General features: G+C 35.2%; 1 protein-coding gene across 1 annotated transcript; it reads left to right on the top strand.

Moving 5' to 3' along the window:
- The first annotated feature begins 633 nt into the window (after window positions 1-633).
- LOC121423902 (bifunctional polynucleotide phosphatase/kinase-like) lies at window positions 634-9435 on the top strand. Its single transcript, XM_041619436.1, has 5 exons — window positions 634-1088; window positions 3671-3852; window positions 4666-5013; window positions 5483-5717; window positions 6741-9435. Exons 1-5 carry the CDS (start codon window positions 698-700, stop codon window positions 6989-6991), a joined length of 1407 nt encoding a protein of 468 aa, XP_041475370.1. The 5' UTR covers window positions 634-697; the 3' UTR covers window positions 6992-9435.
- Window positions 9436-15355: the final 5920 nt, after the last annotated feature.

Below are 15355 nucleotides of genomic sequence, written 5' to 3'. Positions count from 1 at the left end.
CTTTCCATTTTCATTTTCTTCCTTTAGTTCTTTCCTTTAATAATTAATTGCCATTAATTTAGTTTTGGCTTTCTTTCACTAATGTCTAATCAGACTTTCTTCCATTTTCTTTCATTTTTTGTTAGTTCTTTCACTTTAAGTTTCATGAAACTTTATCATTGTTATTGAGGTCACAATCAATGGCATGCCTCCTCAAGAGTGGGCCTGCGCTAAAATTATAACGTCATGGCAAGGCATAACTCATATTTTCTCTTTTTGTTTAGAGGCACCTTTACTTAAAAATACATGGGTGGGACTATGTGCCAGCTGACCAGACCAAGCGATGAAAAATAAAGTCTGGTATGTCTGGAACTACTACCCGCGGCTGACCTAATTTCACTCAACAAATATTGCGAAGATTCCATACAAATAAGTGAGTCAACTCAAACTGTGTGATTGCAGAATAAAAGTATGGAAAAGCTGGAGCTAATCTTACCGAAGACAGATGAGCGAAGTTTGCCAACCGAGCTGCTAATTAATGCTGCCGGCCCTGGCGCCGGCGCGACACAGCCAGGCTAGGCCGGCCAGGTCGGCCTCGCGCGCCAGTACAGGGCGCGCGCCGGCCATAATAATAATGGGCGTGTCTGTGCGTGCAATTTAGGTTGATCGTACCGGTAAAGCCAACAAGCTCAAACCTGTCACCTAAAAATAGGCTTTTATGTCCGCCACACTGCGGTGTATAAAGGTGTACGGTAAGCTAAAATTGTGTTATTCTGAACGTTCACACACTCTTCGATCTCGTCAACAAATCGAAATTATGGCTCGAAAGAGGAAAGGAGCTCCAGAAACAGTTGCCTCATCGAAGAAGGGGGATGCCGGAGTTTCGAAACCCAAGCAGGCCAAACGTGCAGCGGCGTCCAAGACTGCTGACCCGAACCAGCATGTATTCTACGATGCTGATTGGAGCGGAGTTGGTGAAGAAAGCTCAAAAGGTTTCCCTCCTGTTATACAGCTAACAGGACCAGGGATTAAAGGATCGAGTAAAGTGGCTGGATTTGATCTTGATTACACCCTCATTAAACCGAAAAGTGGCAAAAAGTGGCCCACAGGTAAATCAAAAGACAATTAAACTTTTTGAGGGGTCAAATCGTGAGTAGATCTAAGTTCTAACGTAGACTATGTTGAAAATGGGCGGGAGAGGAGGACATGTCTGCATCCCGGTGGGGTCACTCAATATGACTTGGGGACCGCATGACCGTTACCAAAATCGCGGGAAAAGGGGTCAATTTCACGGAACGTCCGCGGACAGAACACTCCTCGAAGTAGTGAAAATAGGGGTGCTCACCGTCCTCGATTTGATGGAAATAGGGGTCAAAAGGGGAGAACGATTATGGGAAGTAAAATCCGCCGCCGAGTCACCAGCCGCAGAGGGTGCTCGCATCATGCTCTGTATCTTTATATGGACAACTCTCGATCTTCATCTATTTTTACAAATAATTCTACTTTTCTTATTTTTCAAGAAAAATAAAGTTCTTTTGGATTATTGTATCAGTATGACATGACTCTTCGTCATCTTTAAGGACTGAGCACTCTGACGCCCATGTTTCTAATGAGGAAAGGGTGTAAATGCCCTGTCCTTGAAATACGGTAAATAGGGGTAAATTTGCGAAATGGGCAAAAGTGTCCTTACAATCTTATAATTAGGGGTGTTTCAAGGTACCATTTTACCGCAATTTTGTCCTTGTTTTGCGTGAAAATAGGGGGGTAAATTTCACAAAATGTCCTTGAAATTGACTGCAATAGGGGGTCACTTGCATTTGTGGTAACGGTCATACGTGTCCCCTCTGCGGCTGAGTGACCCCACCGGGGTCTGCATACCTAAAATTGAACTTGATTCTGAGTTTAGATTGTAAACATGGGTTTCTTTTTCAGTTTGAATATTTGGGCAAAATGCATTGAATCAATTAGACAGCTGGCAGCCGTCTGTTTCGAGGAGTTTTTTAACATTTTTTTTTTATTTCTCCTCGTACACAGACGGCTCACTATCGTGCAGCCACCATTAGGGGACTTGCAATGCAAAATCCCCCGTCGGGGCTCTTCAATTTTTGTCTTTAATGAATAAAAAAATTGAAAATTATTGCAACCAAAATGCAAATTAATATTCCCTCTTGGCATTAATTGCCAAAAAACGGAGAAAAATCAAGTTAAAAGGAACAAAAACAGTGACTTACCTCGGCTGTCACGCAAATTCTTAAGTACATAAACATATGGCCATTGAGTCCCCTGTACAGATCGCGCTAGAACTTCGGTCTCTGTATTTGGTGAGTGAATTAGCCAACGGAGTTCAGCTGAACAACCAACATGAACAGAGACCGAATCTTTTGGTCTATGAATCAATGTGCAACTTTTTTTTTTTAAAGAAAATTTGACCATTATTAGGGGAGGGGCCCAATTCCTTGTGGATATCCTCATACCCTGGCTTTGGTCTTAGGAATTCTTATTGACTTGCAAATGTGGATTTTTTGTTGCAGATTATTAGTCGATGATGCTACAATTAAGTACAAGATTATTCCCTTTAGGCTTTACCTCTCTCTCTCTGTTCTCATCCCTCCACTTGGTTCGGAGATCGTCTGGTCCAACCCGCATGTGACGTATATGTATCTTGAAGACTGAATGATAGTGACTCATCAGGCCAGGAGAGCACTGGAACGGCTATTATGGATTTTTGTGATATATATCAAGGTCACTTTTAATAGCTTGGCATTGATATCCAGGGGGAGTTTTGAGTCAAAGGCAATAAGAACATCTTGGGTGAAATTGAAATTGTAGTTTACAGCTGGTTTGTCAGAAAAATGCTCCAGATACCATCGATGATCCTGTAATATCTCCTTGATTTTTAGTATAAAATCATCTCTAATATGCTTCAGAAAGATGCAAGATGCTATGAAATGATTGGTTGTCTCATCTTCGAGCTTACAAAGAGGACAGAGGGAATGTTACCATGTTGATAAAATCACATCTGAAATTTTTGAACCAGGTGGATGAAATCATGAACATCAACTTCAGTTGACAATGGGGCTAACTTTAATTCTTTATAATATGTAAGATTCTCTTGTAGATCTATGTGTGTATAAATAATTCCATGATCATGTACCATGTTAGCCATGTATATTTAGGGAGCACTTGAGTAAACAATTCTGAAATTTGTGTTCAAGTAAAGAAAAAAAGATTTTGATTGTGACTATCAAATTCATCCAGTAAAATAGTAGGGCAGGTTATGATACATTTACAGTTACTGGAGCAAGAGAATGGAATAACCTTCAGTAAGCTTCCCATTACTCCTAGACCTGAAACCTATTTTGATAGATTTAAGTAACAGTTACGTTGAAAACTTTATCCTGTATATATGTAGCCTTTTGATGTCAATTTGATGTTTATTCTACAGTGTAAAGTATGCTAATAATATATAGTGCTATTTGTCTAACATCAGTCCCTATACATACTCCGGGTTATATCAACCTCAAGCCCTGTTGAACTGATTCTTAGCAAATTTGGTCTATGTATGTTTTCATCTCTCTGTAGATCTAATTAAAAAAAAACAATGAAATGCAAAAATGTGACATCGTGTAACTCTATTGATATTGATCGATCTTGATGTTGATCTACTTAAAAAAACAAATTGTTTCCATAGGTCCATCAGATTGGATGCTGTTGAATGACAAGGTGGAAAAGAAACTGAAGGAACTTCACAAAGATGGCTACAAGATCGTCATCATATCGAATCAGAGGGGTATAGAAAAGGGACACACAAAACCAACAGATTTTCAGCTCAAGATCAATCAGATTGCCAATGCATTGCAGCTGCCCATTCAGGTAAATTCTCTATCTCTACATGTTTCTTTGCCCCTAGATAATCACTGGAGTCGATGCATGCACATCAAGTTCCCAATAACGATTGCAGTTCTAGTTTGTATCAGTAGGATTGTGATGAATTCTAAAAGAGCTAGGGAAAGGAGAGGGTAGTGTTAGGAGAGGGGTAGGATTACGTATTGAATTAAGAAGGTTTTTTATTTGTATATATGCCAACGAAATAATTTATATGGACCTCTAAATTAATCAGATTGAGTCAGAATATTTCTTACAAGGGTTACCAATAATGACTCAGAAAAAAATATGTGTGTTCAGGATTAATTCAGCCCAGAAATACCCGCAAGGGTCCTTAGAAAAAAAAATCACAAATTCACACACACATATATTTGCTACAACAAAGTCAACTATATTGTAGCAAATTTTGGCTGATAAGCTCAAGGTAGCCCTGGAAATTTTTTGTATTTCATCAGGTTTATGTTCTCATTTCGTCGAGAGATATGACATCTCATGTTTTATATCCATGATCAGAGGAAACTCAGTAATTCACAATAGTATAATTTCCAGTTTGCGCTTGCCCATATACATACATAGGCCACAAGCAAATCAGCGAAGACTTCAACAGGGGCTGGGAACGGTTTTGAAAATAGGATTATTCAAAATAAAATATCACAATCAGATGGTCCTTTTTACATCTTTGTACACAGTTTTGGAAAAGGGAAAGCTGAAGCGAAGCCTCTCCGGTTCCGCAGCCCCTCGTCATTGTGGCTATTAAACATTAACTCACGAGGACAGTTTCTTTTCCTTTTCTATAAACAGTGTTTTGCATCTACCGGTGAGAATCACTATCGCAAGCCAGGGACGGTGATGTGGGACTTGGCAGCAAGCGAGGAGAATGGTGGCATCAAGGCCGACTACACCAAGTGCATGTACGTAGGTGATGCAGCAGGCCGTGCCAAGAACTGGGCCCCAGGGAAACCACGGGATTTCTCCTGCTCCGATCGTATGTTTGCTTACAATATCGGTATTCAGTTTTACACACCAGAAGAGTTCTTTCTTGGTGAGAAGGCCGCTCCATTTGAATGGCATTCATGTGATCCCGTCAAAGCTTTAGAAGAAGGAGAGGCAAGGAAAACGGTTAAAGAATACCATCAAAAGGACAAGAAGGTTAGCCAAGGTGCTGTCTTAATCACGGGGGGGGGGGGACTCAACTATATTGCTGTCCACGGTACAGCAATATACCGTGTAACAAGTATAACCCCGAAAGCATAAAAATATCCTTTTCCTATGTAGTTGAGTGGCTCCCCCCCCCTGAAAAAAAAATTGATACCAGGTGACAGTTGACATGCTTAGTTTTATGCAACACTAGGCATGGCATGAAGTATAAAAACAGAGTTTGTACTATCCAAAAAAGATGGAAATTTTAGAAATTATGCATTGCATATTCTATAACAAAAATATATATTGGTTATAAAAGTTTCAGAATTCACCTTTCATTCCGTATTAATAGCACTGATCAAAATCTACATGACTTTACAGATGTCAGATGTAACACAACATTTACCTATAAATTTACTTACAAATTCCAAAATGAGTAATGGGTTATCCTGTAAATTCTGTTTTATTTGTAATCCAGGTGAAAGACCTTGTGATCATGGTTGGACCTCCAGCATCGGGTAAAAGTACTTTTGCCAAGGCCATGCTAGTCAGCAATGGATATGAGTGGATCAACAGAGATACTCTCAACACTCCTGCTAAGTGTTTCAAAGCTACAGAGGCAGCAATCAGTGCTGGCAAGAATGTCGTGATTGACAATACCAACCCTTCAAAGTCTGCAAGAGCAGATTACATCGACCTGGCGAAAGAAGCAGGTATGTAAAAGGGTGTGGCAGGTGACATGATGTTTGCTCCTAAAAGCCACCGCATACTTAACGATCTGTCTGCGACCCAAATTTTTTAAAATAAAATATTGTTACATTTAATGCAAATATATTAAGACATGAAATTTCTTACTGTGCGAAGTTCCAAATCATTATCTGATTAGTTCCGAGATTATGCTACCCTCCTTATAAGAATAGAAGGAGATAAAATATTTCATCGTAATGACATCATAGCAAGCATACAATTGGCTATGATTTGAAAGTGATTCTGCATTTACTCAAAAATAAAGGCTTGCAGTAATAAAAAAATTATTTTCTTGGCATTACAGTCGATTTGATCCTCAAGTGAAAAAGATTGTATTCATCTTTCATTTTTTCAGAAAATAAGCAAAGTGCATTTGTTCCAAAAACAGATTCTAGACCAGTCATGAGACTTTTAGACATCAGTTCAGTATAGAGTGATTACATGGTTAAAAATAAACCGAAGGTACTATCATTCCTCAAAGTGGAAGCTTGTCATCGTGTTTCAATGTCTGATAAAACCAAAACCTTAACAACAATTTTGGTTTTGTGCCTGTACATTTATAAAAACAAAAAAAAGTTAGTTTTGTACCATTCGCCTTCGATGAACCATAACTCTGTATCCTGCGATAATCATGACGCAAGGACGGTGTCAAATTAAAGTTGATGAGCTACTCAGTCATGCAAGATAGAAATCACATGAAAATCACATGTATTCTTGATAAAGCTGACCTTTGAACTTTGGTTACCCTGTATATATGTACACGTTAATAGAAATCACAAGAATAAATTATGTATTCTTGATAAAGCTGACCTTTGAATTTTGGTTACCCTGTATATATGTACACATGAATATTCATTTTATCTAGAATAGTAATTTTAGTCTAGAAGTCCTTTCTTCTCTAGTTTACTCATCCTTGCAAATGACCGCTTCTTTCAACATCAAGCTCTATCATTAGTTATTGACTCTTCTCTCCTCCTCTCTATTTTCAGGCTATACTGTACGATGTTTCATCATGGATACTCCCTTGGAGCTGGCATTTCACATGAACATGTACCGACAGTCATTGACAGAGGGCGGTGTTCGTCGCATCCCACAGGTGGCTTATAACATGTACAAGAAGAACTACATGGCTCCTACCCTCGATGAGGGCTTTAAGACCATTGAGAAGATTCCGTTCGTACCAAGATTCAGCAGCGACAAGGATCGGGATCTCTTTCTGCAGAAAACAGACATGAGTTAAGATTATCGATCAGGGACTCCTAACATAAAGCTTAGCCCTCATCGTAGAGCATATATTTTACAATTGATTGCATTGACTACAATGTACTATCGATCATGAAAAATCAAGCGCACGATCAATTGCTAACCTTTGTGTTAATGGACCCTTTACTTCTCTGAGAGCTTTCATGCAAAGGTGATGGATATGAAAAAAAATCATTAAAATGAGCTATCCACCGCATAGTCTTTCTAGTACACTACCTTCTTGTTATGTATCTCTTCTACAAGCTGTGCGATGAATTACATTATTTGCTTCAGATACAGAATAAATCAATATTTTATATTTAGCATACAGATATTTGTCATGATTTGTGAATTTATGATTAAAATGAGTTACATGTATTTTGAACAAGCCCTAACTATGGTGAGAAAAATACCCCCCCCCAAAAAAAAATAAAAAATAAAAAAATGAATAAATAAAATCACTTCACACAGTAGTTCAAGACCTTTATAGGATTTGATAGAAAATGGAGTACACAACCTAATGAGTTAAAAATTGCCCATCAAGAGGCTTGTACTATCTGTTCAGCTGAATTTCAACTGTATTTCAGCTTAATTCAGTACTTGGCTTTTATGACTCGAGTATTAAAAGTTGAAATTAATCACAAATCGTGTGTATCTATGTGAAGCCTATGAGAGTTTGTATCTGTGCCTTGATCATACACCAACAAAAAAGGGAGATATTAACAAAAACTGCCATACGATGTCTTTCTGTTTTGATATTTTATAACAACACATTGACCTTGATATGTATCACATATTGTAGTTGTTTTAATTGGAAGCTATGGTATCATCTTAATATCAAATCTTTATAGATCAGTGCTTTTTGTTTTCTGGAAATGGTATAGAAAGTATAAAGCTGTATTTCGAGAATTTTATTTCACATCATCTGTAGATGTGTAATATCATGTAAAATATATAAATACAATTAAGCCATTAGATAACTTACAATAATTATTCCTTGCCAAAATTTTAACTTCAGGGAATAATTTTCATGGTATCAACAATTTGCTCTATATTTGTAAAGACTGCTATGCCTATGCATCAAGCCTTGCATAGCATATTTTTATATTGGACTGTACATTACTTGTTGAGAGCTTTTCTCTTATGACCAAAATTGCTATTCAAATTTGTAAAGCAAAATTATTCCCTGAACTTTTTTTATGTGAAATCTTCAGTTATTATTCTTGATACAGAATAATTCTCTAATTACCCACATGCGCTTGGACATGGCTATTTAACATTTGCTATAATAGATAGGTTAGATGAATTTCAAGAACTTGATTGCTGCCATTTTTACATGACTCTACTTCTTAATAGCAAACATGTACATTCTTTAAAGTGTGATTTTTATCTAGAAAAGATGAATATAACTTGCATATTGACATGTCTAGTTTCAGGTTGCAAAAGTAGATGTGACAGATATTTAGATTGCAAGAAATTGAGGTGAATATGTTTTGTGAACTCATGAGAGGTACTCATCATGCATTGTATGTGGCATTCAGAATATGCATTTAAACTTGAAAGTAGCAGTAAAAAACAATATATAGTGAGTTAACTTCAGTTGATATGTTTAAAGTCAATCAGTGTTCAAAAGATACCATGTAGCTTTTGTGGATTGTCATAGACTTCAGTATATAGCCCCAATTTTCTAAACAAATTGTAACTCTTTTTATACGGTTTTTCTTTTACAGTCTTAATCTTGATTGCAATATTGATTGTGAATCTGAATCTATGTTACAAAATCAGGTTGAGAGCTCTAGGATTTATTTTTTTGTTTTTATCCTAGTCATGAATTGTCAGTACTGAAATATTTACTGAAATTGTATTTAGATCTGTGTGTTTGGATTATTATCAATGTTAAATTGAATTGCATTTAAAAAATGTATTTTAGATGTCACTGTATTCTCTTTGATTCATTCCAGGTAATACTCAAAACATTTCGATAAGAATTGAATATGTGTGTAAAAGTAGGTTTTTATTTTTAGATGTACATGTACCAAGCTATCACAGACAGAGATTTGATTTTCAGGTTTGGTGGATTTAAACAATGTAAGATAACTCAACTGAAGAGTTAAATGAAAGTGATTTCCATACCAGGAAAAATACATTTAAAAAAAAATGTATAGAGCACTTAAAAAGTGACAACAAATTTGTGAAATCGCAATTAGTTCAAGATTTGAAAACCAGCAACCATACATATTAGAAGGGTTTGGAGGAAGGGGCAAAATCATACCTTTTAATATATTCTTATTATAACCAATTAAGTCTATCTGGATCAATTTTCTTTACCAAAAATGGAGTTCATGTGATTAATGTAAAAGTGTCTTTCATTGCCAATAATGTTTGTGTAATCATGTATTTTTTATGTAGATAATTTATGAAATAGAGTAATATCAGCAAACTTACTACTTTGTCTCATTCTTGTATTTTTTATATGCCTGTCCTACGGGATGTACATTATGCTCGGTGTTTGTCCGTTAGCTTTTCCTTGTAAACGCGATAACTTCAGTTTAACGGTAACCTATGCTAGTTTTGGTAGCGATATCAAAATGAGTTCGTACAGAATCCAATGAAATGACCACCAAAGTGTCTGTTTGTATAAAACGCATGTGCCAAAGGATTCTGGAAGAAATTGTGTAATTGCTGAGAAATCAGCAAATAAGCACAGGATTCGGGTAGAGCGTCGGGCACGACGCTATAAGCAATAATTATACATTGTCCCACGTGCGCTTATTTGGGTTAGGACTTCGGTGTGAACATTTTTCAGCATAGATTTCAAGATTCACAAAGTTCAGTTAATGTAACTGTACCAGATCTAGATCCTCGATGATATACTGACAATTAAGCCTTGTTTTACAGACTTTCTCATGAAATTAGTGTTTACTGCAACTACTGGAATTTCTCTTTAATGTAACCTAAGCTCATATAATTTGGTGTGTATGACACTAGCATAGATCAAAGGAAGCCTAATGATTTTGAGGTCCAAAGGTCAAGGTCACACTGACATGTTTTCATCTTACCCTTCTGAAGTCCTTGTAAATGTCAGAACTTCAGTTTAACTCAACCTAGGCTCATCTAATTTGGTGTGTATGATACTAGCGTGGATCCCGGGAATTCTATTGATTTTGAGGTCAGAAGGTCCAAAAAGAAGGCCACCTTCCGCTTATCTTGCTTGGCCATTAACTTTTTTTTGCAGTGTTACAGGTGGTGTATTGTGTTCACCTTTATAGTGACATTCTTGTTTTATTTTATTTTATGGTTATTCCCAGCCCTGCTTATTCGAATTATATTTTTTATTCTTTTAGAGTTATTTTGTAATATTTTAATTATTACTTTTTATTTATTTTCAGATCACAATTTAATGCCTTGAGGCCATGGCTTTCCCCCAGAATTTTTTCGGGGGAGGGGGGGGGGGCAAGATGCCTAAATTTTTTTGAAGAAGCCCAAAAGTGAGGGAGCGTAGCAAACAAGCTTGTCGTGGGGGCGCTTTTACATATTCTGATGTGATATTGAAAAATTCTGTGCACATACACTTGAATTGTGTGAAAATTTTCAATAAAAATTGTTAAGTATTAAAAATCTATAGCGGGGACAAGTGCTCCTTCCCCCCCCCTGACTGTTTCAGCCATGCTTAAGGCAATGTCATTCATGAAAGTGAAACCTGACACTATCCATTGGCTAATTACAAATAATTCTTTGGCGCTGAAAGCTTGTTCCGATGTGCGATAGGTGCTTACCTTCAGTCAAAAATAAATGTACAGTAGAATTTAAAGTAAACTCTCTTGGGACCACAAAATTCTGTTCAACCATAAGGGAAATATGACTAAAGACATAAACGGTAAACATGTTTTGCATATTCTGGTCTGAAAAGAGATTCCACAAAAAGGCAATTAATCGACTTATACGTATACAAACAATACTGTAATTCAAAATTAACACAAGATTTTGACCAATCTTTCTATTTTTAGACAGTATTTGATGATTGCTTTCAACATTTCATCACACTGATATACATTTATAAACTACACAAATTTTCATATACAAAATATTTGTAAAATCTAATTACCGTAATCACTAATTTGTCAAAATATAAATGGGTAGTCATGTACATTAGAATTTGTAATAACAGTCAAAAATTGAATCATCTACTGGAATTTGTTGAAAATTGAAAGTATTAACTTACAATTCTCTGTCGTCGCGACGTTTCACCAACCGCTGTTGGCTTCATCAGGCGAATGAACGCCAATCACGTCTTTCCAAGTGACTTCGCGCCAGAGTCAGCCGACCGTAGCGTCACTTGGTGATTGGCGTTCATTCGCCTGATGAAGCCAACAGCGGTTGGTGAAACGTCGCGACGACAGAGAATTGTAAGTTAATACTTTCAATTTTCAACAAATTCCAGTAGATGATTCAATTTTTGACTGTTATTTCAAGATTACTGGATGAATCATAATATTCATGGATTTATTATAATTTGTATTCATGTAATGTAAAATTATCAAACATATCATTGTACACCCAAATCCATATATTTAAAATTTACGGTGTTTGATTCATATAAAAAAAATTGAGAAATGTATAATTGGATCTTGCATAACATAAAACATAACGAATGCATGTGTCTAGTTAAAAAGAGGGAGGAAATGGTGAATGGAATTCAGTTAGAAAAAGACCAACTCAACTGCTTACCGCAAATAACACTGTTCATACAGTTAAATCCAATATAAAGTTCACAACTTTCTTCAAGAAACATATAAATCAGTGAAAGTTCACTTCAGATGCTATGTATAATGGAGGGTATTTCCCAATAAGTACGAGTACACATGCAATGTAAACATTTACTTTACATATACAGAGTTGCAAATAAAATTTTTTGAACCTCCAGTCAACCTTGTGAACTTTTGTTCATTATATATATATAAGCAAAAAAAATATGGATATCAGGTATGAACATATGACTATAAAACTTAACTTCAGGATGGAATGTAAGAACAATATTTCTAATATAAAATATATGTACCGAATGATGTATACAGAGGGCAAGGAGGCAAATGACATGGGCGCACCTTTCAGGGGAGCCCAAAAGAAAACCCACAAAAGTGAGAGAAAAGGAGAAGAAAATGAAAAGAGCAGAAAAAAAATAAGAAAACATCAAAATTAATTTTACAAAGTGCAAAAGAGGCTAATATCATCGAAAGTTTGAAGGAATACTATGCTAAACCCCATGGCCCGAATTCACAAAGGTGGTTTTTGTAAAAACCATATTTGAATCACAGGTTTTAGAAACCATGGTTTTTTAAAAACCAAGGTATCAAATTGTTCAGAATTATATTATCGGTGCATTGATATGAAAAAAATGGCGATCCTATGTTTTATAGTGCCGTTACGCGCGAGAACGCGCGCGTAACCATGCGCGCGCGCAAATTTTTGAAATGCTTAAAATGACCTGATTCGTACTCTGTTTTGGTCAAAAAGTGATTTTGAGCATTTTAAAATTTTGACGCGCGCGTACGCGCACGTCGTGACCTTTACATGACCTTTGATGACATGGGCAGTTGACCCTTGACCTGAAGTTAATGTGATGTGAATATTGTTAACTTTTGATAATTGATAATGAAGATATGATTGATAATGTGATTTTACAAAATGGCGTCTAGATGACGTCATGATGACCTTTTGACCTTGAACTTGCTTTATACACATCACATGATAAGTCCCCATATCTGATGATATTTTGATGAAAATTGATGATGTAGATTTGGAGATTTTGTACTAACAAGAAAAGGGCGGAAAAATAAAAATAAATAAAGAAAAAAGAAAATTCGTACGAAATTAATAGTTGATCTGTCAACTGAAAAATCACTTAATTAAATCCATATTAGAGCACATTATTGCACAAAAAGAAGCAGAAAGACAGCATATGTAATGCACATATCATCCAATGTACTGAAACCCTTCCATAAAGTCAAATAATCCCAAGATTTGACTATTGTTGGGTATAATGTGTACCAGGAAATGAAATAAAATAAAAATAACGATTTTCTTGTAGCTTCAGCTTGAAAAAATCTAAGTTATATAGTAAAAAAAAAATATATATATATATATATAGATAGATATAGATATACACTGTATATACGATATAGATAAAATCTCTCTTTAGTACATATCTGACTTGGAAATATTTTTTACTTATTGTGTGAGAATTCAACATACATAAGGTCCACTTCATATATAGGCCTACACTCCTACGATAGTCATGATGATTTTTACTTCAATTTTAGCTCATCTTAAAAGCTACTTTTAGAGCAACCAAGGAAAATTATCATTTTTAAAAGAGATCAGTTTGGTATAATTTCTCTTTTATGCCTTTTAAGATATAGTTTTCATTCAAATTACAATTTATGCCAATCTTTAAACAGATCATTTTAAGTATGTTTTGGCTTCTGAAGATAATCTGAAATTATTACTAAAATTTGACTCTTACAATGTCTCTGAGAAGAGCATTCTATCACTGCACATTTGTATCACTGAGGTAATAATGGAATCTTCACATAATGTGAAATTAATATATTCATATTTATATGTACACAGCCAAAATGCTCCTGTAATATTTGGACTTTGGAGTTGTCCATGGACAAATTGATTACCCTTGAGAATAAGTTTTCATTAATATTTTGCAAGGCACTGATAAGTGCTTATAAAATGCACATGAATTGACAAAAGATAATTGCATGTTTGCAATTGACAAATTCCTTTGATGCAAAATCATTAAGGTAAAATCAGCAAAAGTACAGTTCAAGTACATACAGTGTAATGTATATCAAGAAGGCGCATCAATTCTAAGAACAGTCAGTCAATTGTTACGAAGGACAAGGTTACAATTCCCAGAACTGAAACTCATATTTTCAAGGCAAATTTACAATGCATCTTTTAAAAGCTGGCTTTGGTATTTTTGTTCTTCAATGAAAATGTTACATTAACCATTAGATAAATACATTGATTTTTATTTCTCCATGAACAGTTCACATATCTTAAGATGTAAGATTTTTTAACATATACCGTAGTTCAAATTCTTCATAAAGAATCCAAATTAAAAATGTACATCTGAAAGGTATGTACAAGTTTCAAAACTTTAAAAACTCCAGTACTTTTCATCAGAGGAATATTTTCAGTGAAACAATTCAATGAAATATTCTTGGATGCGAGGGAATAAATTGAGGTGATAAAATTCAATGTTTTAACAACATTATACTCATAAACAGTACCTGTAGAATTACAAAGAGGAAGCAGATTCTTAGGAATGATAAAAATATTAGTAGAAATATATTTCAAGAAGTTGTTTGGAAAGTTACATGTAACTTAAGAAATCTACATGGAAACTACATTCATATCAAATGAATAGAAAAAGGAAAGAAACAATGTGTGAAGTACATTCTTAAAAACACAAAGCTAAGAGCCATTGGACAGACTGACTTGGAAATCTTAAGCTGTCCCATTTTTATCTTATTTTCAAAATTACTTCTAATGGCAGGCATTATTTTCAGGATAAATTTATTTTATACGATCTCTTCCCATGCTTTGATCGAAAGCAAAATATAGAAACTCTCGACAGTACGCATATTTACACTTTCTAATGACCAATATGATTATCTATATGACAATATATAATAGGAATGCAAGAGTAAACCTGATCTCTATAACGCGTACACTTACAATGTATGTAGAGATGATATAAAATACATGTGATGTACAAAAATAAACAAGATTTCTGAAATATATAAATGTGAAAGACTAAATGTTGCAACAAGCAGCTGCAGTTTACCGAATAAGGCCTACCATGTACAAGAGAGAAATAGACAACAATGTCAAATATAGTATCAACATAGGTTATTACATATACTGTAGCCTATATACTATAATCACTAAAACACAATAAGAGATATCAATATACTGTGAAAACAAACAAAAAATAAATAGGCATTTTAATAATCTTTATGAAAAACTGCAATATTATACTTATAATCTGTATGCTAACACTAAAACTAAAGCCCTGGCAGGAACGTTCATTATGTTTATATCTCTTCATTTTCAAAAAAATATTTCATTGTGCAACCATAGATCTCGTCTCATGTCCTTGATTTATGTAAATATTAGATATTATAAAACAGGATCATTGTAGCCAATGGTTAGAGTGTATTCAAGTCATGTACTCATGCACTACACTGTACACTTAATTCAACACAATTTTCTAGCATATTTTGTGCACCGTCCATTTTGGGCTTGTTGTGCACATAAAGCTTTTTGAACCCGGTATGCTGGATAC

The sequence above is a fragment of the Lytechinus variegatus genome, chromosome 11 (genome assembly GCF_018143015.1).
Source record: "Lytechinus variegatus isolate NC3 chromosome 11, Lvar_3.0, whole genome shotgun sequence".
NCBI classification, from domain to species: Eukaryota; Metazoa; Echinodermata; class Echinoidea; order Temnopleuroida; family Toxopneustidae; genus Lytechinus; species Lytechinus variegatus.
Note: the sequence above shows the minus strand (reverse complement) of the source record. Positions and strands in the feature narration are given on the sequence as shown.

Bases quoted from the DNA above. Each gene is read 5' to 3' on its own strand.
- LOC121423902 (XM_041619436.1), top strand. From the start codon at position 698: ATGTCCGCCACACTGCGGTGTATAAAGGTGTACGGTAAGCTAAAATTG. The intron at 1,089-3,670 runs GTAAATCAAAAG...TTGTTTCCATAG, and splicing joins TGGCAAAAAGTGGCCCACAG to GTCCATCAGATTGGATGCTG. The intron at 5,014-5,482 runs GTTAGCCAAGGT...TTTGTAATCCAG, and splicing joins ACCATCAAAAGGACAAGAAG to GTGAAAGACCTTGTGATCAT.